Source organism: Carcharhinus amblyrhynchos, chromosome 32 (genome assembly GCF_965287045.1).
Source record: "Carcharhinus amblyrhynchos chromosome 32, sCarAmb.v2.hapA, whole genome shotgun sequence".
Classification (NCBI taxonomy): Eukaryota; Metazoa; Chordata; class Chondrichthyes; order Carcharhiniformes; family Carcharhinidae; genus Carcharhinus; species Carcharhinus amblyrhynchos.
The window spans coordinates 22,489,737-22,514,620 of record NC_137355.1 but is presented as its reverse complement, the minus strand read 5'-3'; the positions used below and the strand labels follow the sequence as shown (position 1 = coordinate 22,514,620).

Below are 24,884 nucleotides of genomic sequence, written 5' to 3'. Positions count from 1 at the left end.
TAATTTGATAGTAACCTCAGATCTGCATCCCACCCACCCACCCTAATAACCTATTACCCCTTTGCTTATCAAGGATCTATCCACCTCTGCTTTAAAAATATCTGTAGACACTGATTCTACCACCTTTTCTCCCACAAAAGGAAACATCTTCTCCACATCCACTCTGTTAACATCCACGAGGATCTTGTACATTTCAGTCGTCACCTCATATGCTTCTAAACTCCAGCGGGTACAAGTCTAGCTTGCCCAGCCTTTCCTCAAAGACAACCCACCATTTCATGTATTATTCTGGTAAACCTTCTCTGGACTACTTCCAATGCATTTACAGCCTTCATTAAATAAGGAGACCAATGCTGCACACAGAACTCCAAATGTGGTCTCACTAATGTCTTGAATTTTCTGAAACATAACCTCCCTATACTTGTATTCAATTCCCCCTTGCAATAAATTATAACATTTTATTAGCTTTCCCAATGATTTGCTGTACGTGTATCCTAGTCTATTGTGATTCATGCACTAGGAAACCCAGATCTCTTTGCACCTCAAAGCTCTGCAATCTCACCATTTAGATAACCTTTTTTATTCTTCTTGCCAACATGCATAATTTTACATTATACTCCATTTGCCAGATCCTCACCCGTTCACTTATCCTGACCTTTTTGTAGCCTTCCTAAGTTCTCTTCATAACTTATCTTTGTGTCATCAGCAAATATAATAACCATCCCTTCAATCTCTTCCTCCAAGTCATCTATATAAATTGTAAACTGTTGAGGTCCCAGCACTGATCGCTGTGGAACACCACTCATTACATCTTGCCCATCTGAAAAAGACCCATTTATGCCTACTCTCTGCTTTCTGTTAGCAGGCCAATCTTCTATCCATGCCAATATGTTTGCCCCTACACTATGAGCTTTTACTTTCCACAATAACCTTTGATGTCGAACTTTATCAAATACTTTCTGGAAATCAAATACAGTTTATTCACCAGTTCCCCAATATCCACAGCACAGATATTACTCCCTCAAAAACTGCAATAAGTTGGTTTAACATGACTTCTCTATCACAAAAGCATGTTTTCTCTACCTGATTACCTTGAGCTTAACAAAGTGCTCTACTATAATTTCTTTAATAGTAGTTCCTAATCTTTCCCTACTACAGATGTTAAGCTGTAATTCCATTACACTCCAGACTTGCATCTTCTAGAGGGACAGGCTTGGTGGGGGGGACACAATATTGATACGGCTGATTCAGAGGCACAATATTGACATGGCTGATCCAGTTTCGTTTCCAGTCAATGGTAACTCCCAGGATGTTGATAGTGGGGGCTTCACTGATGGTGATGCCACTGAATGAGGGTGATGGTTAAATTCTCTCTTGTTGGAGATGGCCATTACCTGGCACTTGTGTGGTGTGAGTGTTATTTGCTATTTGGCAGTCTAAGCCTGGATACAGTCCAGGTTTTTGCTGCATTTGGACATGACTGTTTTGCTCTAAGGAACTCCCACAGTGATGTCCTGGAACTGAGGTGACTGACCTTCCAACCACCACAACCATCTTTCTTTGTTCCATGTATAACTCCAAACAGCAGAGAGTATCCCTCCTGATTTCCACTGGTTCAAGTTTTGCTAGGGCACCTTGATGCTGCATTCAGTCAAATATTGCCTTGATATCAAAGGCAGTCACTCTCACCTCACCTCAGGAATTCAGCTCTTTTGTCCATCTTTGAACTGAAGATGCATTGAGGTCAGGAGCTGAATGACCCTGATGAAACTCAAACTGAGTGTCAGCGAGCAGGTTTTTGGTAATCCGCTTGTAGAAGTGCTGCTTGGTAGCACTACTGATAACCTCTTTCAGCATTTTACTGATGACTGAGAATAGAGTGAAGGGCCAGTAATTAGGCGGGCTGGATTTGTCCTGCTTTTTGTACACAGGAAATGCCTGGGCAATTTTCTACATTGCTGGGTAGAAGCCAGTGTTTTAGTTGTACTGAAACAGCTTGGGGCTAGGGCCACACAAGTTCTGGAACACAAGTCTTCCGTACTATTGCTGGAATATTGTGAGGCATGATGTGGAGACGCTGGCATTCGACCGAAGTTTCACAACACCAGGTTAAAATTCAGCAGGTTTGTATGGTAGTAAATGCCACTAGCTTTTGGAATGCTGTTCCTTCGTCAGGTGAGTGGAGAGCTCCGATCCCCGAAAGAAGCCACCCCCTACGGACAAGCCCTCCGTATACACAAGATCTACTCAGATGAGGACATCTCCAGACGCTGAAAAATGCCCTCATAAGAACAGAATATGATGCTCGACTCATCTATTCCCAGTCTGTTCATGTGGCTATCTAGATAAGTCTTAAATGGTCCCAGCGCATCCACCTCAACCACTTTGCTTGGCAGTGCATTCCAGGCCCCCACCACCCTCTGTGTAAAATACGTCCCCCTGACACCTGTGTTGAATCTTGCCCCCCTCACTTTGAACTTGTGACCCCTCGTGTTCGTCATCGACATACGACAGCGCAGAATCACTAAGCAGAGACTGATAGCCAAGTTCCGCACACATGAGGACGGCCTCAACGGGGATCTTGGGTTCATGTCACACTATCTCTAACCCCCATGACTTGCCTGAACTTGCAACATTTCACTTACTGTCCTGTCTGGAGACAATACACATCTCTTTAACCTGTGCTTAATGCTATCTCCACTCACATTGTCTGCACCTTAAAAACTTGAATAGCAGATTAGCTGCAAAGACTCGCATTCTAATCAGTATTCTGTAGACTGTTTGTGCCTTTATATGCCCTGTTTGTGATCGGAGCTCTCCACTCACCAGACGAAAGAACAGCGTTCTGAAAGCTGGTGGCTTTCGGAATAATAAACCTGTTGGACTTTAACCTGGTGTTGTGAGACTTCTTACTATATTGTCAGGCCACATACCTCTACGGTATCGAGTGCCTTCAATTGTTTCTTGATATCAAATGGGTTGAATTGGCTGAAGACTAGTATCTGTGATATTAGGGACTTCCAGAGGAGGCTAAGATGGATCATCCACTGGACACCTCTGGATGTGGATGCTTTAGCCTTATCTTTTGCACCGATGTGCTGGGCACCTACATTATTGAGGACGGGGGGGTATTTGTGGAGCCTCATCTTCCAGTGAGTCAAGTTGTCCACCACCATTCACAAATGGGTGTGTCAGAACTGCAGAGTTTAGATCTGATTGGTTATTGTGGAATCGCTTGGCTCTGTCTATCACTTGCTTCTTATGCTGTTTGCCACGCAAGTAGTCCTGCGTTGTAGCTTCACCAGGTTGACATCTCATTTTAGGTATGCTTCTTGCTGCTACTGGCATGCCCTCATGCACTGTTTATTGAACCACAGTGGTTCCATGATTGCACTAACAACTCACAGCAAAATGGAAAATCCAATAAGCTAGTCACTTGTGGACTTAGCAGCAGAAAATTACTCTGAAAGCTACTTTGCTGCCAAAGTTCCAACTGATTAATGATCTTCAGGTAAAATAAGCAACCCTCTATCCAAACTGCAGTCCACAATATGTCTAGTTAACACCCGGCACAGCGGTTCAGCAAGTTACTTGTACAGGATGCATAATCACTGTGATGCCGCTGATGGGATTGGTAACCGCCAACAAAATCATTCCTGAATATTGCTATTGTAGTAATATAACCAATAATCTAACTGCAATACACAGCATTCTTATTTTCTTTTCTCTTAACCCTCTCCATTTCTGTCCCCACTTTAGAACATGATTAATCTCATACAACATAAAAATACTCAGCAAGGTCCCCAGCATTGGTTTGGAAACTGTTTGCCATCTCACCTTGTACATACACAGCATATTCACACATCCCCTGGGTCTCCTGCAGCTGTTCTTTGATTATTGCCTGGAAAACAATCCACAGCAATTAGCATTAAATCCCATGGTGCTTGGGAGTTCACTACTCCATGTTCATTGTACTAGTAATCAGCACTAAATGGTAGAAACATTTTCCAGCACAAGATAGCACACTGATGGCGAGAAAGAACATCACAACAAAATATTCTTAAAAAACAAGAACAGCTCATTAAACCCAATAGGGTTTTGTCTCCTGTGTAAATCACATCATCTTCCCATCATATACACTTGCCCCAACTTCCAGGGTCCCCCATCTTTGCAATCCCAGGTCCCCAATCCCCATCTCTCTGGGTCAACCTAGCCACAGCTCTCTGGCTCAACCAAATCTCATCATCCCACGACTCTAGTCCCATCTCCCAGGTCTCCCCACATCAACTCACTATATCATAGAATCACAGTGCAGAAGAAGGCCATTTGGCCCATTCAGTCTGCACCAACCACAATACCACCCAGGCCCTAGCTCCATAATCCCATGCATTTACCCTAGTGCCTCTGACACTAGGGGGCAATTTAGCATGGCCAATCCACCTAACCTGCGCATCTTTGGAGTGTGGGAGGAAACCGGAGCACCCAGAGGAAACCCACACAGACACAGGGAAAAAGTGCAAATGCCACACAGACAGTAACCCAAACCGGGAATCAAACCCAGGTCCCTGGTGTTCTGAGACAGCAGTGCTAATCACTGCGCCACTGTGCTGCTCCGTGCTAACCACTGTGCCACCATTATATCTGACAACCCACTGCAGAGCATGGAGCTGAGACCCTATTGCAGTTTCTTAAATAACTTAAGTACTCGGCTCAGGTGTTGCCCTTGCAATACTTTCCTCAGGTTGGGAGATTTGACCAAGCACATGCCTAACCTGCAGCAACAACACTCCTGTGCAGTTAAAAGCAGGCTCACCTTACATGTCTCATAGTCCTTTCTGATATAATGCAAATGTATCAGCCAGTTCCGTCTTTCCAGGATGGGAAGCTCCGGTACTGCACAGAGCAAAATAGCACAACAATCAGTAAGAAAGCACCTTTATTCACATTTCATCTCCTTCATGGAATTAATGTCGCTACCACTGCCTCTATTTCTTAAACTTTTTCAGAAAATACAAGCCGAAGAAGAATTCAGGAAATCAATTTAATTGTGTCATAACAATCTGACCATGCTAAACCCTTTAACTGATAACTTGATCATCTGTAAAACATTTAATTGGAAAACAAGTTTGTCCTCAGTAGAGACCAGTAGTTTCCAGTATACAGAAGGAATAGACGTGTTATAGTCACTCAATTCACTGTTTAAGGTAACGTGTAAGCCACCGATGATGTAGGTTTGGTTCATAGCTCCGTTTTCACTGGTTTAGCAATTTGGCCTCACCATGAAGGAAAGGATATGAAGAATGAACAGACTGAGGGACAAGGGGACAGACAATAAGTCTAGAGTTTACAAAAATAATAAAAGGACAAACTAAAGGCTCTGCATCTGAATGCACGTAGCATTCAAAGCAAAACAAGTGAACTTAAAGTGTAAATGGAAACACGAAAGTATGACCTGATCATCGTTAGTAGAGACATGGCTGCAGAGCAATATACATTAGCACCTAAATATTGAAGGGTTCGTGACATTTCAGAAGGACAAAAAGCCAGGAAAAGGTGGAGGGGTGGTTCTACTAATTAATACCAGTATTAGCACAATACAGAGGGAGATGACCCAAGTTTAGGAAACCAGAATATAGAAGCAGTTCGTCTACAGATGAGAGAGGCAAGAAGTCATTTGTGGGAATTGTGTACAGATCCCTAACAGTAACCACACAGTACTACAGGGTATAAAGGAAGCAATAACAGGAGCTTGTCGGAAAGGTATGGTGACAGTCATGGGGGAATTTTCATCTACATATAGAGTGGATAAATCAGATAGGCAAAGACAGTCTATATGAATGTTTCTGGGATAATTTCTGAACATTCTGACGTCAACCACAGTGCAGGCTACTAGACCTACTATTGGCTAATGAGATAGGATTAATTAATGACCTCATATTAAAGACCTCCCAGAGAGCAATGATTATAATATGACTGAACTTCACATTCAGTTAGAGGGGGAGAAGAGTGGATTTAAAACTAGTATTTTAAAATTAAGGGCAATTATCATCGAATAGAGTCCTAGAATCCTTACAGTGCAGAAGGAGACCATTTGGCCCAATGAGCCTGCAGTGGCAACAACCCAACCCTGGCCTTATCTCTGTAACCCCACATTATGAGGGCACGAAAGCAGAACTAGCTAAAGTGAACTGGAAAACAAAGTTGAGGAATCGGCCAATAGAGATGCAGTGGCAGACACTTAAGGGGATATTCCAGAATACACAGACCACGTACATTCAAATGAGAACGAAAGATCCCATGGATCCCATGGAGTTAAAGACAGTACAAAACTTAAAGAAAAAGCATATATTTGTGCAATGATAGGTGTTAGATCAGAAGGTTGGGTAAGATATTAAAAAAACAGCAAGAATGACAAAATGATTAAGAAGGATGGAAGAATTAGAGTAAAAGAGACAGCTAGCAGAAATAAAATATGGGTAGTAAGAGCTTCTACATTTAAAATAGAAAATTTAACAAAGTGAACGCTCACCTAATAGAAAGTGAGCTTGGAGAATTCATAATGGAAAATAAGAAGATGTCTTGAACGGGTATTTTGCATCAGTCTTCACTACAAGTGATACGAGTTACATCCCAGAAATGACCGTAAATCAGGAAATAGAAGGGAGGGAGGAACTCAAGAAAATCACAATCACCAGAGAAGTAATACTGAACAAATTGTAGGAGCTATGAGCTGACAAGTCTCTAGTTCTGAACTAGACTAATAGCTGGAATGAACAGGTTGTCTTATGAGGAATGGTTAGAGAGGTTAGGTTTGTATCCACTGCAGTTTAGAAGAGGAGGAGGAAATTTGACTTAAACATATAAAATTCTGAGGGATCTCCACAAGTTAGATGCAGAAAGGATGTCTTCTCTTGCGAGGGGATCTAGAATTAGGAGTCACTGTTTTAAAATAAGGAGTCGTCTGCTTAAGGCTAAGATGAGGAAAAATATTTTCACATTTGGAGTTAAAGTTACAACAAGATCAGCTCTGACTTTAAGTGATGGTGTGGAGATGCCGGTGTTGGACTGGAGTAAAACAGAAAGAAATCCCACCACACCGGCTTAAAGTCCAACCGGATTTATTTGTAGCAAAAGCCACAAGCTTTTGGGACAGGCTGTCCCAAAAGCTTGTGGCTTTTCCTACAAATAAATCCATTTGGACTTTAAGCCAGTGTGGTGGGATTTCTTTCTGTTTTAAGTGATGGAACAGGATTGAAGAGCTGAGTGGCTGACTCCTGCTCCTAATTCGTACATTCATAAAAATCATTGCTTTTAGGTCAGAAAAGAAAGAAAGTCAAGGAACAAGGATCTCTAAACCAATATCTCATAAGCTCCCATAGACATACCAGCACATGTCTGGGTGAGGTTAAGAAAGAAAGAGACACACCCTAACACGCATACAAATATCTTCATAAAAGGAAAGATTCCAAATTCCTCACCTTTTCTTAATTGTGATTTCCGAACATCAGAACGTTGTACAATCTGAAGAGAATAACATCAGAAATGTCACAATCAAAACACAAAGTTCCTCTTTCCGTATAATGAAATAAGCAAACATTTATCCAAACTGGCGAGAATATTTCTCTCACCAGTCACACTGTCTGTACCTTTAAGACTTGATTACCTGAAAAGACTTGCATTCCAACCATTATCTTGTAAATTGAGTTTGTGTCTGTAAATGCCCTATTTGTGAACACAACTCCCACTCAACTGATGAGGGGTCAGTTCTCCAAAAGCTTGTGGCTTTGCTACCAAATAAACCTGTTGGACTTCTTACCGAGAATATTTCACCAGTGTTCTTTTCCCCCAGTTACATTCTCATTTATTTGTGCTCAACAAGGTGAGAAATGCCAGAACTGAACTGAATTGAAGCAAAATATGGCCCATCAAACACAGTAAGAAGTCTGACAACACCAGGTTTTAGTCCAACCGATTTATTTGATAGTAAACTCACAAGCTTTCGAGGGGACTCCCTCTTCGTCAGGTGAAGAGGGAGTCCCCTCGAAAGCTTGTGAGTTTACTATCAAATAAATCGGTTGGACTAAAACCTGGTGTTGTCAGACTTTTTACTGTGTTTACCCCAGTCCAACGCCGGCACATCTACACCATCAAACACACTCAGGACAGATATAGCACGGGGTTAGATACAGAGTAAAGCTCCCTCTACACTGTCCCCATCAAACACTCCCAGGACAGGTACAGCACGGGGTTAGATACAGAGTAAAACTCCCTCTACACTGTCCCCATCAAACATTGATGTGGAGATGCCGGCGTTGGACTGGGGTAAGCACAGTAAGAAGTCTGACAACACCAGGTTTAAGTCCAACCAACTTATTTGATAGTAAACTCACAAGCTTTCGGGGTTTGCCCCTTCGTCAGGTGAATAGTGTGTTCTGGCCTCAGACATAGCATATAACAGCACAGACTTTACAGATTACTGATTAGAGTGCAAGTCTTTACAACTAACCTGGTATTCAAGTCTTAAAGATGCTGACAATGTGAGTGGAAGGAGCACTGATCACAGGTTAAAGAGATGTGTATTGTCTCCAGACAGTACAGTAAGCGAGGTTTTGCAAACCCAAGCAAGTCATGGGGGTTACAGAGAGTGCGACATGAACCCAAGATCCCGGTTGAGACCGTCGTCACGTGTGTGGAACTTGGCTATCAGTCTCTGCTCAGCGACTCTGCGCTGTCGTGTGTCGTGAAGGCTGTTCCCTTCCTGTTGGCGAATACTTCAGCAGTCATGGGCATTCGGCCTCTAATCTTCGGGTGAGCATTCTCCAATGCGGCCTTCACGACACACAACAGCGCAGAGTCGCTGAGCAGAGACTGATAGCCAAGTTCCGCACACATGAGGACGGTCTCAACCGGGATCTTGGGCTCATGTCGCACCATGTGTAACCCCCATGACTTGCCTGGGTTTGCAAAACCTCGCTTACTGTACTGTCAGGAGACAATACACATCTCTTTAACCTATGCCTAATGCTCTTTCCACTCACATTGTTGGCATCTTTAAGACTTGAATAGCAGGTTAGTTGTAAAGACTCGCATTCTAATCAGTAATCTGTAAACTGTCTGTGCTGTTATATGCTCTGTCTGAGGCCAGAACTCTCCATTCATCTGACAAAGGGGCAAACCCCGAAAGCTTGTGAGTTTACTATCAAATAAATTGGTTGGACTTTAACCTGGTATTGTCAGACTTCTTACTGTGTCCCATCAAACACTCCCAGGACAGGTACAGCATAGGTTGATTTGATTCATTGTTGTCACATGTATTAATATAGTGAAAAGTATTGTTTCTTACGCGGTTTACGGACAAAACATACAGGTCATATAGAAGGAAACGAGAGAGTGCAGAATAGAGAGTGTGTTACAGTCATAGCTCAGGTTTACTGAAGATCAACTTAATGCAAGGTAAGTCCATTCAAAAGTCTGACAGCAGCAGGGAAGAAGCTGTTCTTGAGTCAGTTAGAACGTGACCTCAGACTTTTGTATCTTTTTTCGGAAGGAAGAAGGTGGAAGAGGGAATGTCCAGGTGTGTGGTGTTCTTAATTATGCTGGCTGCTTTGCCAAGGCAGCAGGAAGTGTAGACAGAGTCAATAGATGGGAGGCTGATTTGTGAGATGGATTGGGCTACATTCACGACCTTCTGTAGTTTACTGCGGTCTTGGGCAGAGCAGGCTGTGATACAACCAGAAAGAATGCTTTCTATGGTGCATCTGTGAAAACTGGTGAGAGTCATAGCTGACATGCCAATTTTTCTTAGTCTTCTGAGAAAACAGAGGTGTTGGTGGGCTTTCTTAACTATAGTGTGGGCATGGAGGAACCAGGACAGGTTGCTGGTGATCTGGACACCTAAAAACTTAGATACAAGGGTTAGATACAGGGTAAAGCTCCCCCTGCACATTGCCCATCAAACATTGTCAGGACACGTACAGCAGGGTTAGATACAGAGTAAAACCCCTACTCCCTAAGCAATGTGCTTCAACTCATTCACAGAAAACTCCTACTGCACCAGTGATTTTAGTTCCTATTTTTGATGCAAACCATTGACCCTGAGCAGCAGCATGTGGAGAAATAGCTATACAATGAGCATAAGTTTAGGTGTTGCTTTGTTACTTACCAATTCTTTCCCCGAATCTGCCATCTTCTCACAATTGAAGTTGACAACAGCTAATGATCACAGATATACACATTCCACTGGGTTCTTGCCATCAGAAATAGCCTGTTTATACAAAAATAAACGTTCACTGCAGCAGCTCAGTTCTATCTTAACTCCCCAGCTTGTATTGCAGGAAAAGGCTGTGTGCTTCAACCAACTCTACTAGCCTGCTCCCCGCCTCGACATTTTTTTCTACTTAGTGACAAATGATATAGAACTGAAGAATAATGGATCGTTCTGGAGAGATGATATGGACTTGGTAGGCTGGGTGATCTCCTTCTGTGCTACAATAATTCCATTCACATACAGAATGTATAACTTTCAAAAGGAAGTTGAATTACAACTGCACAATCTACTCAAATTGTACACATTCTCTCATCCCAGTTCACCTGAATAAATTACTCTATGTGGAACACTATGAGGGATCTTCTTAGGGTGCAGACATCCCGTCCACAACCTTACTTCCTGATGTCACAATACTTGGTGACATTTTTGTCAAAGTTCTGATGACCACATTAGCATTTGCCATTATGGTTTTGCTAAAGGCATGGTCACAGTGCAGTACAGACTCTGTTCACTTTGTAGCTGGGTGGAGAGGTTCCTGATGAAGTTCCTTGATTCAGATGTGAATCATTGCCCACCAACCCACCTCTTCATTCAATTATTTACCTGACAATTCTGAAGTTAAAATGGCATTATTAAAAACATAAATCTAAATTAGTTGCAATTCAAACTTTTTCTGATCAATTATAAAGTGACAATTTATTCAAGGACCTCCTTGCTGAATAGCCCAGCAGATAATGAGATCACTTGGAGTGGAAATGGGCTAGGTTGATCAGTTAAGCCTCACAGAATCATAGAGTGCTACAGTACAGAAAGAGGCCATTCAGCCCATCAAGTGTGCACTGACCACAATCCCACCCAGGCCCTATCCCCTTAACCCCATGCTAACCTCAACTGGCCCCCTGACACGAAAGGGCAATTTAGCATGGCCAATCTATCTAACCCGCACATATTTGGACTGTGGCAGCCGGTAGAAACCCACACAGACACAGGGAGAATGGGTAAACTCCACACAGACAGTGATCCCAAGCTGGAATTGAACCAGCATCCCCGGTGCTGTGAGGCAGCAATGTGCCGCCCCACATCCTATCACTGGTCAGCACTAGGCTGGCTAGCTGACTGATCCATGCCAGTGTTGGGATGTTTCGATAAGCATTAGGGATCCGAGACCAAGGAAGGGAAACAATCCAACTCCTGAGCACTCTCCAGTATTCCCAACTGGGATAGGTGGGTGTTGGGTGATGACAGCATTAGGGCCCAGCAGTGATGATCCACTTAAACAATTTTTCCACATTTACCAAATCGAGTCATGAAGGATGGCCCCTCCTCCACCTCTTCTGCCAAGAGGCTGCAAATCACCACCTTTTAAGGAAAGAAGCAGAATGCAAATGAAGGCGAATAACAACTCCACTAAAGACCCTTTTGGCTGGTCAGTGTGTCATCTTAGCCTTGATAGGGCAATCAAATGTCAGAGGGTCAGCACCGAGGGAGCGCCGCGCCGCGCCGTCAGAGGGTCAGCGCTGAGGGAGTGCTGCGCTGTTAGAGGGTCAGTGCCGAGGGAGTGCCGCACTGTCAGAGGGTCACTGCCGAGGGAGTGCCACGCTGTCAGGGGGTCAGTGCCGAGGGAGTGCCACGCTGTCAGGGGGTCAGTGCCGAGGGAGTGCCACGCTGTCAGAGGGTCAGTGCTGAGGGAGTGCCGCGCTGTTAGAGGGTCAGTGCTGAGGGAGTGCTGCGCTGTCAGAGGGTCAGCGCTGAGGGAGCGTCGCACCGTCAGAGGGTCAGCGCTGAGGGAGCGCCACACTGTCAGTCAGCGCTGAGGGAGCGCCGCACTGTCAGAGGGTCAGTGCTGAGGGAGCGCGGCACTGTCAGAGGGTCAGTACTGAGGGAGTGCACCTGTCAGAGGGTCAGTGCTGAGGGAGTGCCGTATTGTCAGAGGGTCAGTGCTGAGGGAGCGCCGCACCGTCAGAGGGTCAGTGCTGAGGGAGCGCCGCACTGTCAGAGGGTCATTGCTGAGGGAGTGCCGTATTGTCAGAGGGTCAGTGCTGAGGGAGTGCCGTATTGTCAGAGGGTCAGTGCTGAGGGAGTGCCGTATTGTCAGAGGGTCACTGCTGAGGGAGTGCCGTATTGTCAGAGGGTCAGTGCTGAGGGAGTGCCGTATTGTCAGAGGGTCAGTGCTGAGGGAGTGCCGTATTGTCAGAGGGTCAGTGCTGAGGGAGTGCCGTATTGTCAGAGGGTCAGTGCTGAGGGAGTGCCGTATTGTCAGAGGGTCAGTGCTGAGGGAGTGCCGTATTGTCAGAGGGTCAGTGCTGAGGGAGTGCCGTATTGTCAGAGGGTCAGTGCTGAGGGAGCACTGCACTGTCAGGGGGTGAGTGCTGAGGGAGTGCCGCGCTGTCAGAGGGTCAGTGCTGACGGAGTGCACCTGTCAGAGGGTCAGTGCTGAGGGAGTGTCGTATTGTCAGAGGGTCAGTGCTGAGGGAGTGCCGCGCTGTTAGAGGGTCAGCGCTGAGGGAGCGCCGCACTGTCAGAGGGTCAGTGCTGAGGGAGTGTCGTATTGTCAGAGGGTCAGTGCTGAGGGAGCGCCGCACTGTCAGAGGGTCAGTGCTGAGGGAGTGTCGTATTGTCAGAGGGTCAGTGCTGAGGGAGTGCCGCGCTGTTAGAGGGTCAGCGCTGAGGGAGCGCGGCACTGTCAGAGGGTCAGTGCTGAGGGTGCGCTGCACTGTCAGAGGGTCAGTGCTGAGGGAGCGCGGCACTGTCAGAGGGTCAGTACTGAGGGAGTGCACCTGTCAGAGGGTCAGTGCTGAGGGAGTGCCGTATTGTCAGAGGGTCAGTGCTGAGGGAGTGCCGTATTGTCAGAGGGTCAGTGCTGAGGGAGTGCCGCACTGTCAGAGGGTCAGTGCTGAGGGAGCGCGGCACTGTCAGAGGGTCAGTGCTGAGGGAGTGCCGCACTGTCAGAGGGTCAGTGCTGAGGGAGTGCCGCACTGTCAGAGGGTCAGTGCTGAGGGGGTGCCGCACTGTCAGAGGGTCAGTGCTGAGGGAGTGCCGCACTGTCAGAGGGTCAGTGCTGAGGGAGCGCTGCACTGTCAGGGGGTGAGTGCTGAGGGAGTGCCGCGCTGTCAGAGGGTCAGTGCTGACGGAGTGCACCTGTCAGAGGGTCAGTGCTGAGGGAGTGCCGTATTGTCAGAGGGTCAGTGCTGAGGGAGTGCCGCGCTGTTAGAGGGTCAGCGCTGAGGGAGCGCCGCACTGTCAGAGGGTCAGTGCTGAGGGTGCGCTGCACTGTCAGAGGGTCAGTGCTGAGGGAGCGCGGCACTGTCAGAGGGTCAGTACTGAGGGAGTGCACCTGTCAGAGGGTCAGTGCTGAGGGAGTGCCGTATTGTCAGAGGGTCAGTGCTGAGGGAGTGCCGTATTGTCAGAGGGTCAGTGCTGAGGGAGTGCCGCACTGTCAGAGGGTCAGTGCTGAGGGAGCGCGGCACTGTCAGAGGGTCAGTGCTGAGGGAGTGCCGCACTGTCAGAGGGTCAGTGCTGAGGGAGTGCCGCACTGTCAGAGGGTCAGTGCTGAGGGAGTGCCGCACTGTCAGAGGGTCAGTGCTGAGGGGGTGCCGCACTGTCAGAGGGTCAGTGCTGAGGGAGTGCCGTATTGTCAGAGGGTCTGTGCCGAGGGAGTGCCGCGCTGTCAGGGGGTCAGTGCTGAGGGAGTGCCGTATTGTCAGAGGGTCAGCGCTGAGGGAGCGCCGCACCGTCAGAGGGTCAGTGCTGAGGGAGTGCCGCGCCGTCAGAGGGTCAGTACTGAGGGAGTGCCGCGCCGTCAGTGCTGAGGGAGTGCCGCGCCGTCAGTGCTGAGGGAGTGCCGCACCGTCAGAGGGTCAGTGCTGAGGGAGCGCCGCACCGTCAGAGGGTCAGTGCTGAGGGAGCGCCGCACTGTCAGAGGGTCAGTGCTGAGGGAGCGCCGCACCGTCAGAGGGTCAGTGCTGAGGGAGCGCCGCACCGTCAGAGGGTCAGTGCTGAGGGAGCGCCGCACCGTCAGAGGGTCAGTGCTGAGGGAGCGCCGCACCGTCAGAGGGTCAGTGCTGAGGGAGTGCCACACTGTCAGAGGGTCAGTGCTGAGGGAGCGCCGCACTGTCAGAGGGTCAGTGCTGAGGGAGCGCCGCACTGTCAGAGGGTCAGTGCTGAGGGAGCGCCGCACTGTCAGAGGGTCAGTGCTGAGGGAGCGCCCACTGTCAGAGGGTCAGTGCTGAGGGAGCGCCGCACTGTCAGAGGGTCAGTGCTGAGGGAGCGCCGCACTGTCAGAGGGTCAGTGCTGAGGGAGCGCCCACTGTCCCCAGCCGTTGGAAGAAAAAAAGGGGTGATTTTCCTGGAGCCGATATAAAGTTGACCCATCAGAGAAGCCGATGGCAGCGCTGTCAGTGGGATCTTGCTGTGCTTGCATTCCCGTTCCAGTTGCCGTTGCTATGGGCAACCCTGTCCCCCGGGCAACGGCGGCCCGTGAGCTGCGGGCGCGAAGCTCGGAGCGGCGCTCGGCTTCCCCCTCCCCCCCGCACCTCCCCCCAGGACTGTCTCCCTCACTCACTCTGTCTAACTGTTAGTGTCTCCCTCTCTCTATCTGTCTCCCAGTGTCTCTCTCACCTCTCCGCCGCCATTGAGCCTCCGCATCAACATCCGGGACATTCCTGCTCGCCGCCCCCCTGTGACGTAAACACGCCGCGACAGCCTGGCTTCAACTGATTCAGCTCCCCTCCCCACTCCGGCCACTGCCCTGACTGACCACTGCCAGGCCGCCCCCCGACCACTCTTCTGACTGACCACTGCCAGGCCGCCCCCCGACCACCCTTCTGACTGACCACTGCCCTGACTACTGCCAGACCCCCCCAACCACCGCCGCCCTGACTGACCACTGCCAGACCCCCTATTCCCTGCCCACCACCTGATTGACTGTCCTGACCATTGCCAGACCGACCCCCTAATCCACTACCCTGACGGACCCCGCTGACCATTGCCCTGATAGACCCCGTCTACTTGTCCATTGACCTGACTGACCACTGCCTGTCAGGCTCAACACTTGACAGCCAGACCACTGCCATACTGACTAAAGTCCACTGCCAAACTACTGCCCATTGCTATGGTGCCTCCTGTTAAATCACTGTCAGAACATTGCCCACTGCCATGCTGACACCTGGCTGCTACCAGACTACTGCCCTCTGTCCTGACCACTGCTATGCTGACCACCACACCATTAATTGCTGACCATTGATCACCAACTACTGACAAACCATGGACTTAAAGGGCTGAATGGCCTATTCCTGCTCCTATTTTGTGTTTGTATGATTGATGACGACAGACTTACAGCCACCACTCCATTGATTGCTGGCTGACCAAAGGTTAGAAGCCCTGCAGCCCACTGACTCTACATTAACTCTTGAAAAGACGATTCTACCTAAGCCCTATCCCCATAACCCTGCACATTTACTTACCATGGCCAATCCACTTCAGCTGCCCATCTTTGGACCAAATGGGGAAACTAGAAGAAATCCACATACACAGGGAGAACATGCAAATCCACAGGCACCTGGATCCCTGGAGCTGTGAGGTAGCAGTGCTAACCACTGTGTCACCCTGCAGCCAGTTATCAGCCAGGGTAGATTGTATTTTGAATTTCACATTCCTAACAGATTAGCTATGATTTTATTGATTGGTGGAGCAGGCTCAATCAGCTGAAGGCCCTACTTCTGCTCGTATTTTGTATAGTGCAACTGGTCAACAGTTAAACAATGTACATCTTTTTCTTCGACCATAATTTTCACCTCCACCCAACAATAGCAGAACTATCAACCTGCTATAATCATAGGATCCTAGAATCCCTACTGTGCAGGTGGCCATTCAGCCCATCAAGTCTGCACCGACTTCAATCACACCCAGGTCCTATTACCATAACCTCACATATCTACCCTGACAATCCCCCTGACACCATGGTCAATTTAACATTGGGCAATCAACCCAACCTACACATCTTTGTATTGTGGGAAGAAACCAGAGCTCCTGGAGGAAACCCATGCAGACACAGGGAAAATGTGCACACTCCACACAGACAGTGACCCAAGGTCAGAATTGACCCCAGGTCCCTGGTGCTGTGAGGCAGCAGTGTTAACCACTGTGCCACCCATGCTCTCCCCCTTCTCCCAGAAATTTGATGAGGTTTCCTTGTTCTCAGATTCCATCAACTTGCAAATTCAATGAATCATCCTCTATTTCCAATATGTCAACCACCACCCCTCAATCAGCTTTCCAAAAGCACCATTCTCTCCTCAGCACCCTTGTCACCTCTCAATCAGCCCCCAATGTCCCTTCCCACTACATTTCACCACCCATTTTCTGTTCCCACCTCCCTCTTGTAATTCTTTTATTACATTGCACTCACTGATCAAAATGTGGCCTCCTCTATACTGGAAAGACTAAACACAGGTGATTCAGTCTATGATCCTGAGCCTCTGGTTGTGATTATAATGTTCTGCTCACTCCCTCTACAATATTGGCTTACTACAGCATTCAAAACAACATCTTGAGAAAAAGCAGCTAATCTTTTGATTAGGAATTTTACAGACTTCTGAATTCAACAATTTGATTTAATTGTCACTGCTCACGTTTTGTCGAGATGGCAGCTGTTGGTAATGAATCTATTATTACCATTGACACCTCTTTTAGACATCTTTTGTCCTATTTCCACCTCCTTGCACCATCTTTTTGGTTATTCAATTACTTCTTTAATGTACCGTTATTACAGGCCTCCCCTTTTGTCCTCCCTACCTAATTGCTTAAAACATGTCACATCTTTAACATTTTCCAATTCTAATTAAAGGTCAGTAACACAAACTGGTAACTGTTCTTCCACAGGTACTACCTGATCAGCACATGTGCTGCATTTTCTGTTTCATGTCAGAATTCCAGCATAATTGTTCCTGTGATAGCAAGGTGGCTCCGAATAGGACTAGGCCATTTGACTCTAAGAAAATGGCACATCTGAGATGGCCTTCACTCCACTTTCCTGCCTGACCCTCTACTGCCTCAAATCAAACCTGGGGGGACTCGGTCTCCAAAATTATTCAATATTTTTACAACTTGCAGAACTCTGGCCTCATGCATTCCCAAACCCTCCTCCAACCCAGCACTAGCACCATCAGCCATCTAGGCCCAATGCTCATTCCTTCCCAAAACTCTACATCTTAAAGACGCTCCCTTCAAACTCATCTCTGACCAAGTTTGTAGTCATTGTTCTAAAATCTTCCTCAAAATCATAGATTGGAAAGTGACTTAATGCCAACATTACGTTTTAAAATTTTTTCCTACAACTGCAAGCTGTCATTAAAGTTCACCGAGAACTAAATCTATCAGATATCTGCACTTAGCAATGAAAGCAGTGTATTAAGATTAAAGTTTAAGGACGAGAATTACTTTAACCCTTTCCTGAACCTCAGCTTTCTTCCTCCATTCTTCAATAATTATATCCTTAATTTCCTTGAAGCAAATTTGCATTCTATAAATGTGTTTAGTAATAAATTGAAATTCAGTAAAATTAGAAAGCATTTGTTCCTCATGTCAAAAGTGCATTTATTGGGTTTAAAATGTCACTGTGTTGGTGCTAAGTAGGCATGTAATCAGAACAGCATAATAGGCCAGCACACAAGTGTGATGCATTAACCCTGTACTGTATATGATGATCGTTCAGTAACTGTTCTGACCTGGCTGAAAGGAGAATACATTAAAAAGGAGGAACCCAACAGGATTTACAATGTTGCTCCACCCACCAAACTAAATCAAGAAGAATTTCTTCCAGAGTATTTGGCAGAAAAGGCTTTTAGGGTAAGGTGCTTTTAAAAGGGGAATCAACCCACAAAACCAAACAATCCTTTTGCAACTTAAAATTGCTGTGCCATCAGTAGAGTGCCTGCTCTACCTGAAACATCAAAGGTAGATTAACATACCTGTTACAACAACAGGTCTCTGAAGCAATGAGACAAAAAAAATCAATGTATTTCCTAATTTAACTTAATGTTGACTGTATGGGCTGTCATTAAAATTATTTATGCAAGTTGCTAACTCACTACAGATGTGCCCAAACAGAAGTGTTCTTTACTCCTGCTTACAAATTAATAAGCAGGGATTGAATCAAAGTGCCAGCAGCGACTGTGGGTCACTCTACAATGTGTACATATAGTTACAGTTAGCTTGCAGAGCCTTTGGTTTGCAAACAGCCAGAAGTACTGTAGAAACCAGGAACTGGTGCCAGTGGCTTCAACCAGTTGTGAAATTCAGCTTCCTGCCGTGATATGGTTAAACTAGAGTGTCTCCACTCACCATCCGGTCACCGGAAAGTACATTTATCAATACTTCGACAGTTCCTTTCTTCCCTCCTGCAAGAATGTGCAGAACAACTTCTGCCAAGATTACAGTAGTCTGCACTGTGAATGCACAGCAAAACCCAGTGACTCCCTGACAAATGATTGAGTCAGAAAGCGAGACTCTTGCCTTAAGGAAGGCAAGTCATTTTTACGGACCATGATGCCAGCTGGGCAGAGGTTCAGACAGTACCAGCTTAGGTTTGAGGGAAAGAAACAAAAAGGCCACTGACCAGCTCAACCTGAAGGCAGCAACATTGCTAAGTAGCTGCTGAGCAGTCCATGGCATAAGCTCTTCCAATCCTGTATTTAAATAAACCAAGACCCTTCTTCTTTGTAGGAAGGATGTGCAGTAAGTAGTCTCATGACTAGGTTAAAGTCCAACAGGTTTATTTGGTAGCAGGCGCTTTCAGACTGTCGCTCCTTCATCAGGGCACTTACTTGATGGAGTGGTACTCCAAAAGCTCGTGCTACCGGATAAATCTGTTGGACTTCAACCTGTCATGCGACTTCTTACTGTGCCTACCCCAGTCCAACGCCGGCAACTCCACATCATAGAAGAACGTGCAGAGGGAACAATGAAAAAGCTTCACATTGTTTTACTACTTGCGATCAAAACTGTTGGCCATGCCATATTAGATGTGTTGGAGTGCTGCAAATCACAGGATGCCTGAGAAATTACATACACGCTTGTCAGTAGCATTTGTGCACGACTCATTGCTGACCCCCACCTCAAATGCACTGGACGACACGCAAGGGATACCCAAATTAAACCTTTATCGTCAGTAAATGCTTTGCAGTATTCAAGCTTTACAATTGTGTAAGTTTGTCATGGATTCATCCATTACAGCTACAAATCTTTCAACGTTTGAGAATTTGACAATACATTGTCCCAGTGCAACAAAAGGAAAAAAAAAACCACAAAAAAATCCACAGCAATGAGTGTGGGGCTAAGGAACCCAGTGCTAGGTCTTAACTTCAGACAACCTTCACTTTGATATATACAACCAATTTAATGGTGAAATAGAACAAAACTATTACTTGCAGCTTGAGTTGGTTGCCAGTTTAGAACGTAGCAGTCCATCTTTCACTTAGCCCCACCAAGCAATGATCCTTCAACCCTAACTTCTATATGCTGGGATAGCAACACACAGGCAGAGCACAGCAAGGACAGCAGCCATTAACACTCAGGACAGTGGAGGTGTAAAGGGGAGGGGGGCGGGGGAGAGAGAGAGAGAGAGAGAGAGAGAGAAAAACATACATAAGCTGGGTGCTGTTCTCTTCCAAATGTTAGCTACCTGTACCGCTCCTATTGTCTGACGAGATCTGTACAATTTTACGGGTATTTTTTAAAAATTTTTTTATACAGTAAAGAAATGGAAAGTACGGGGAGCTTCTGCTGAAGCTGGCTGGAGGGGACGGTCATTAGCTAGAAGATGCAGCAGGGTAGAAAAGCAGCAATGACAAATGACGGGGCGGGGAAGGAGCAGAGGGTAAGTATCAGGAAAACTCGACACCACCAGATTTCAGCTCGAGTCTACAACTAGTACTATGGAAAATTACAAGGTAAAAACTTGTTTTTTTTTAAAAAAAGCAGAAAAGGCAGAAAATTAAATTCACATTCCACTAACAGCGTTGAGGTCAAAGGTTAGCAAACCTAAAGAAACTGCACAGCAAATATACATATTCTTGAAGGTTTTTAAAGAATAAATATTTTTTGTAATTAAACATTATGCAAACACATGCCACGCTTGCTCTCGCTCAACCATGCATATGCGCTATATACAATTTGAAAAATACTGTGTCCTCCTTTTAAAAGTCATATACAAAGATATCCCCCAGAGCGCTGCCTTACAGTTAGCCAATCAACATTCACAAACAGGGAACCTACATACAATTAATGTCTGGCTGGAAAAGAGGAGCCAGGTCAAAACAGTTTCAGTTCAATTACTACACAGAGAAAATGAATAAATGAAAGGAAACAGAAAATGGTTCAGCTCTCAGAATGTAGCTACATTACAGATTAAAGTTGGAGGGTTTTTAGTGTGTCATACCCTTCATCCACTTACAATACTGTTGTACATTTTGTGGTTTTATCTACTTTTTTATTACAATATAATTTACTTAAACTTTCCATTAACAAAAAGTAGGGTAGAACTCCAGCAGTATCTGCAAGGGCCAGTGCCGCCCACTTTATTTGCATCAGCACTCTGTTGCTAACGGGTTGACAGTTCATTGCAAGCTGAGCCTCAGTCCTCGATATACTCCCAAAGGTCTTTCTCATAGCCTTCGTGTACATGCTGTAGCAACACCTTCCTCCGGCTCTCACAGTATCTGATGGAGAGACCAGAACAGCAAGTCTAAGTCAGACAGAGCAGGTTAGTCAGCCATCTAAAGTAAAAGGTTAAAGACTTAAGGCTGAGGCCCCCATCAGCACTTTGATGTTGGAGGGAGAAACCGAGACTTCAAAAACAGGCCCAAGAAAGCAGGGGGAGTTGGACATAGAGATCAAAAAGCCTAATTTTATCAGATACTTTGAGAAGGAAGTACTAATGGATTTAGAACACTGGAAAATAAATGCAGAGTTCTGCAGACTATAAAAATCAGAGGATAAATATGCTGATCTTTCAGAGTTAAAATGACAGGAAATGGTCGCAAGTATACATTCATGAAACCTAGTTAGATAAAAGGTTAATAAAGCATATTTAAAAGTTAAGACAGATCAAAAATCCAAATACTTGGGGTGGCACAGTGGTTAGCACTGCTGCTCAGTGCCAAGGACCCAAGTTCAATTCCAGCCTCGGGTCACACTGTGTGTGTGTGTGAGTTTGCACATTCTCCGTGTCTGTGTGGGTTTCCTCCCACAATTTGAAAGATGTGCTGGTTAGGTACATTGACCCGAACAAGTGCCAGAGTGTGGCAACTAGGGGAATCTCACAGTAACTTCACTGCAGTGTTAATGTAAGCCTTACTGGAGACTAATAAATAAACTTTAACTTTGCTGCCTCACAGCGCCAGAGACTTGGGTTCAATTCCAGCCTTGGGTCACTGTCTGTTTCTCTGTGTGCTCCGGTTTCCTCCCACAGTCCGAAGGTCTGCATGCTAAATTCCCTCAGTGTCCCCAGATATGGGTGATTAGTGAGGCAAATATATAGGGTTACAGGGATAAACTCTGGGGAAGATGAGTGACAGAAGATTTTAATGGGCTGAGTGGCCTGCTTCTCACTGTAGGGATTCTATGTCTATATCTTAGGCAACTAGTAGTGGTTATTCTTCTTCGAGACTTCACATTAAATAGGCCCCGTCACTACAGTGGAGCTGATTGATGCAGAAAATCCCAACAGATAAAGAAAAGGAAAAGGGGTTAGCATCATTTGACAAACATTGTATATAATAGAAGCTTTAAGTCTACAGCAATAAAGATATCAAAGGAAAGATCAAACAGTTTAACTAGGATTAACTCGCACGGAAATCTAAGGTTTCACAGACACATTTCATAAATCGAGAGCTAAAGGGTCACAAACTTTATCAACTTTTGTCCAGTTCAACTCTGCTGATAACACTCTTAGCAGATATCCAGGTCTTTTTGTGCAACATTTAGGCTGAAACTCTAACACGGAAGGAACCCTGCACTGTAAGAAACACCAGCAGCTTCAGCATCTAATGTTAAGGATTTCATTGTCTGAGACAGTGTTCTGGCAACATTCTCTCAACTAATACCACCAGAATCAGATGGGGAGGTGATGGCCGAGTGGTATTATTGTTACAGTATTAATTCTGAAACTCAGCTAATGTTCTGGGGACTCGGGTTCGAATCCCGCCACAACAGATAGTGGGATTTGATTCAATAAAAATAATCTGGAATTAAGAACCTGATGACCATGAAAACCATTGTCGATTGTTGGAAAAACCCATCTGGGTCACTAATGTCCTTTAAGGAAGGAAATCTACCATTCTTACCTGGTCTGGTCTACGTGTAACTCCAGAACCACAGCATTGTGGTTGACTCTCAACTGCCCTCCAAGGGCAACTAGGGACAGGCAATAAATGCTGGCCAGCCAGCGACACCCATGTCCGATAAATGAATAAAGATGAACTTGTCAATTACTGACATTGCCAGGAGTATGCTGAACAGAAAATGAACACTACACTTGCTTCCCTAGCAATGATTACATTCCAGATTATTTTGTTGCATCTCAAGTATTTTGAGAGTTTGAGAGGGATATTACAAAATGCAAATCTTTCTCTTTCATGTGAGGAAAGTAACTGTCTTAACTATATAAATTTCCACAGAGCTGGACTCGCTCGTTTTCTGACAGATGCTATGATTATTGAAAGAGGCAAATCCTTTCTCATCACAAAATTATTGGTTGCCTTAACTCTACTGCCAAATAGTAAATCATTTTCACTTCTAAACTTGCCAAGTGCCAGACTCACAATGTGCTATAACATCCTGAAATCATCAAAAGGCAGTGCTTTAATCATCAGTCAGCGGTGAGCTAGATGGGCCTAGCAAGTGAACTGTCTTTGCTTTTAGGCTAAAAATAGCACACTTTGCAGGGAAAGGTGAGCTTATGAGAGATGAGAGGGTCAGAGGGAACGCGACTGCCCACAACTAGTAGCCTTATTTTGTCCAATCCAATCATCTATTGGAGAAAAAAAATTATAAGTGCATGGTTTCTATTACAATATTAGCATTGCATGCCAGGGCATTCATTTGAAAAGACTACATTAAGAACCTGTGTAAGTTTCACCAGAACAGTTAAAAAAATCTGCTTCTCCCTCAAAACGCACATTTATTTGGTGTGGAGGGCCAGTGGGTCAGCGAGCACAGAGAAGATGTTTGTCAGAATTATTAAGCTCATCACATCCCACCTGTACTTGTCTTGTACTTTCTGTTTGATGTCTTGCAGAGAGTCCTGGGATATGTCCCTCTCCAGATAGCCAGACAGCACTTCTGTTGCATTCTCCAGATCTGCCTGATTGTTCTGGCAAGAGAAAAGCACAGTGCATGGAACAGATTTGAGATTGACACAAACGCATTCTGATAGGAACGTACTTTGTTATCAGACTGCCATGTTCCCAGCCCACCTTACAAATCAGCAAATAGGCTATAAAATCTAACTTCAAGAACGTGGTGGAGAATCAGGGGTGAAGTGAAGCAACACTAGCCTATTTGCATTGTAAGAGTTCAGTGCTGCCTGTAAATCTAAACCTGGTCACAGGATAGTGCTCTGACAATGGTTAGAAACAGGTTGTAGATATTTCAGAGCTATCGTTCAGTGATTGCACAAAAAGAAGATGGTTGCAGCCATTTTGAAATACCCCCACAGAGTGCAGCTTCATCCAGATTCTATTTGCCTCAATATTTTGTTTATTTTCACTGGTAGAAATGTTTGAATTTAACAAATGAAAAAGATTCTCTAATTAAATCCCCAAGCAGCAGCAGCAGTCACTGTGAAACTGAATCAATCCAGAATCTGACTCGCAGGATGGTAAACCAGCGTGCGCTGAAATGCAATATTCTACCTTGTGATTGAGATGACCAATCACAGATTGGGTGATCATTTTGTGGAACACCTCCCTTCAGTCCACATGCATGGCCCCAAGTTTCCATTCACCTAGCAGTTTTATAGGCCATCTGAAAGAGTCATACAGACTCAAAATGTTAACTCTTTTCCCCTCCACAGATGCTGCCAAACCGATTGAGTTTTTCCAGCAGTTTTGGTTTTAAATTCAGATTATCAGCTTCTACAGTGTTTTGCTTTCATTTTAATTTGCCATTTTGATTCCTGCTTTGATCTTTGACTGCAGCCTCCTTCAGTTTCAATGAAGCTCAACACAACTTTGAGGGACAGCACCTCATCCTTCACAGCATCCAGACTCAACAGGTCAGCAATTTCACATGTTAACCCTCCAGCCCCATTTGCTTCCTTTTTCTTGCTGCATCTGATTTTTCTCTTGATTCTCTTTTACTTTTTGGGCAGCGGCTGTTCATGATTCCGCTTTTCATACCTCTAGTATATACATTTTTTGTTTATACCTTATCATCCCCTTTGCCCTTGACCACTTGTCCTGCCTTCCACCCCATTTCCTTTTTGTTCCACGATCGCTATCCTTCTGTAAAACCTACTACATCTCTAATTCACTCTCGCTCTGATGAAAGATCATCAGACTGAAAGATGTCCCTCTTGAAGGATGCTGTCTGACTGGCTGAGTGTGTCCACTATGTTGTA

At 45.5% G+C, this 24,884-nt stretch overlaps 2 protein-coding genes across 7 annotated transcripts in view; both read right to left on the bottom strand.

Annotated features, from left to right (window-relative positions):
* Positions 1-14,934, bottom strand: part of bbs4 (Bardet-Biedl syndrome 4) — a 48,843-nt gene extending 33,909 nt beyond the window's left edge. For 2 of the 5 annotated variants that reach the window (XM_080216121.1, XM_080216124.1), the window contains exons 1-6: positions 14,885-14,934; positions 11,563-11,626; positions 10,163-10,264; positions 7,479-7,521; positions 4,814-4,893; positions 3,838-3,901 (exon numbers count right to left, since the gene is read on the bottom strand). In XM_080216121.1, coding sequence (XP_080072247.1) covers positions 3,838-3,901; positions 4,814-4,893; positions 7,479-7,521; positions 10,163-10,186 — 211 coding nt within the window. In that variant the 5' untranslated portion in view covers positions 10,187-10,264; positions 11,563-11,626; positions 14,885-14,934. Of the gene's footprint in view, positions 1-3,837; positions 3,902-4,813; positions 4,894-7,478; positions 7,522-10,162; positions 10,265-11,562; positions 11,627-14,828 lie in introns of those variants that run through there. The other 3 variants (XM_080216122.1, XM_080216123.1, XM_080216125.1) reach the window with 3 other exon arrangements.
* Positions 14,935-19,406: 4,472 nt separating this feature from the next.
* LOC145360694 (E3 ubiquitin-protein ligase ARIH1) overlaps positions 19,407-24,884 on the bottom strand; it is a 64,547-nt gene continuing 59,069 nt past the window's right edge. For both annotated transcript variants that reach the window (XM_080216054.1, XM_080216055.1), the window contains 2 exons: positions 23,524-23,636; positions 19,407-20,982 (listed from right to left, as the gene is read on the bottom strand). In XM_080216054.1, the coding sequence (XP_080072180.1) occupies positions 20,898-20,982; positions 23,524-23,636 (198 nt within the window). In that variant the 3' untranslated portion in view covers positions 19,407-20,897. The remainder of the gene's footprint in view (positions 20,983-23,523; positions 23,637-24,884) is intronic.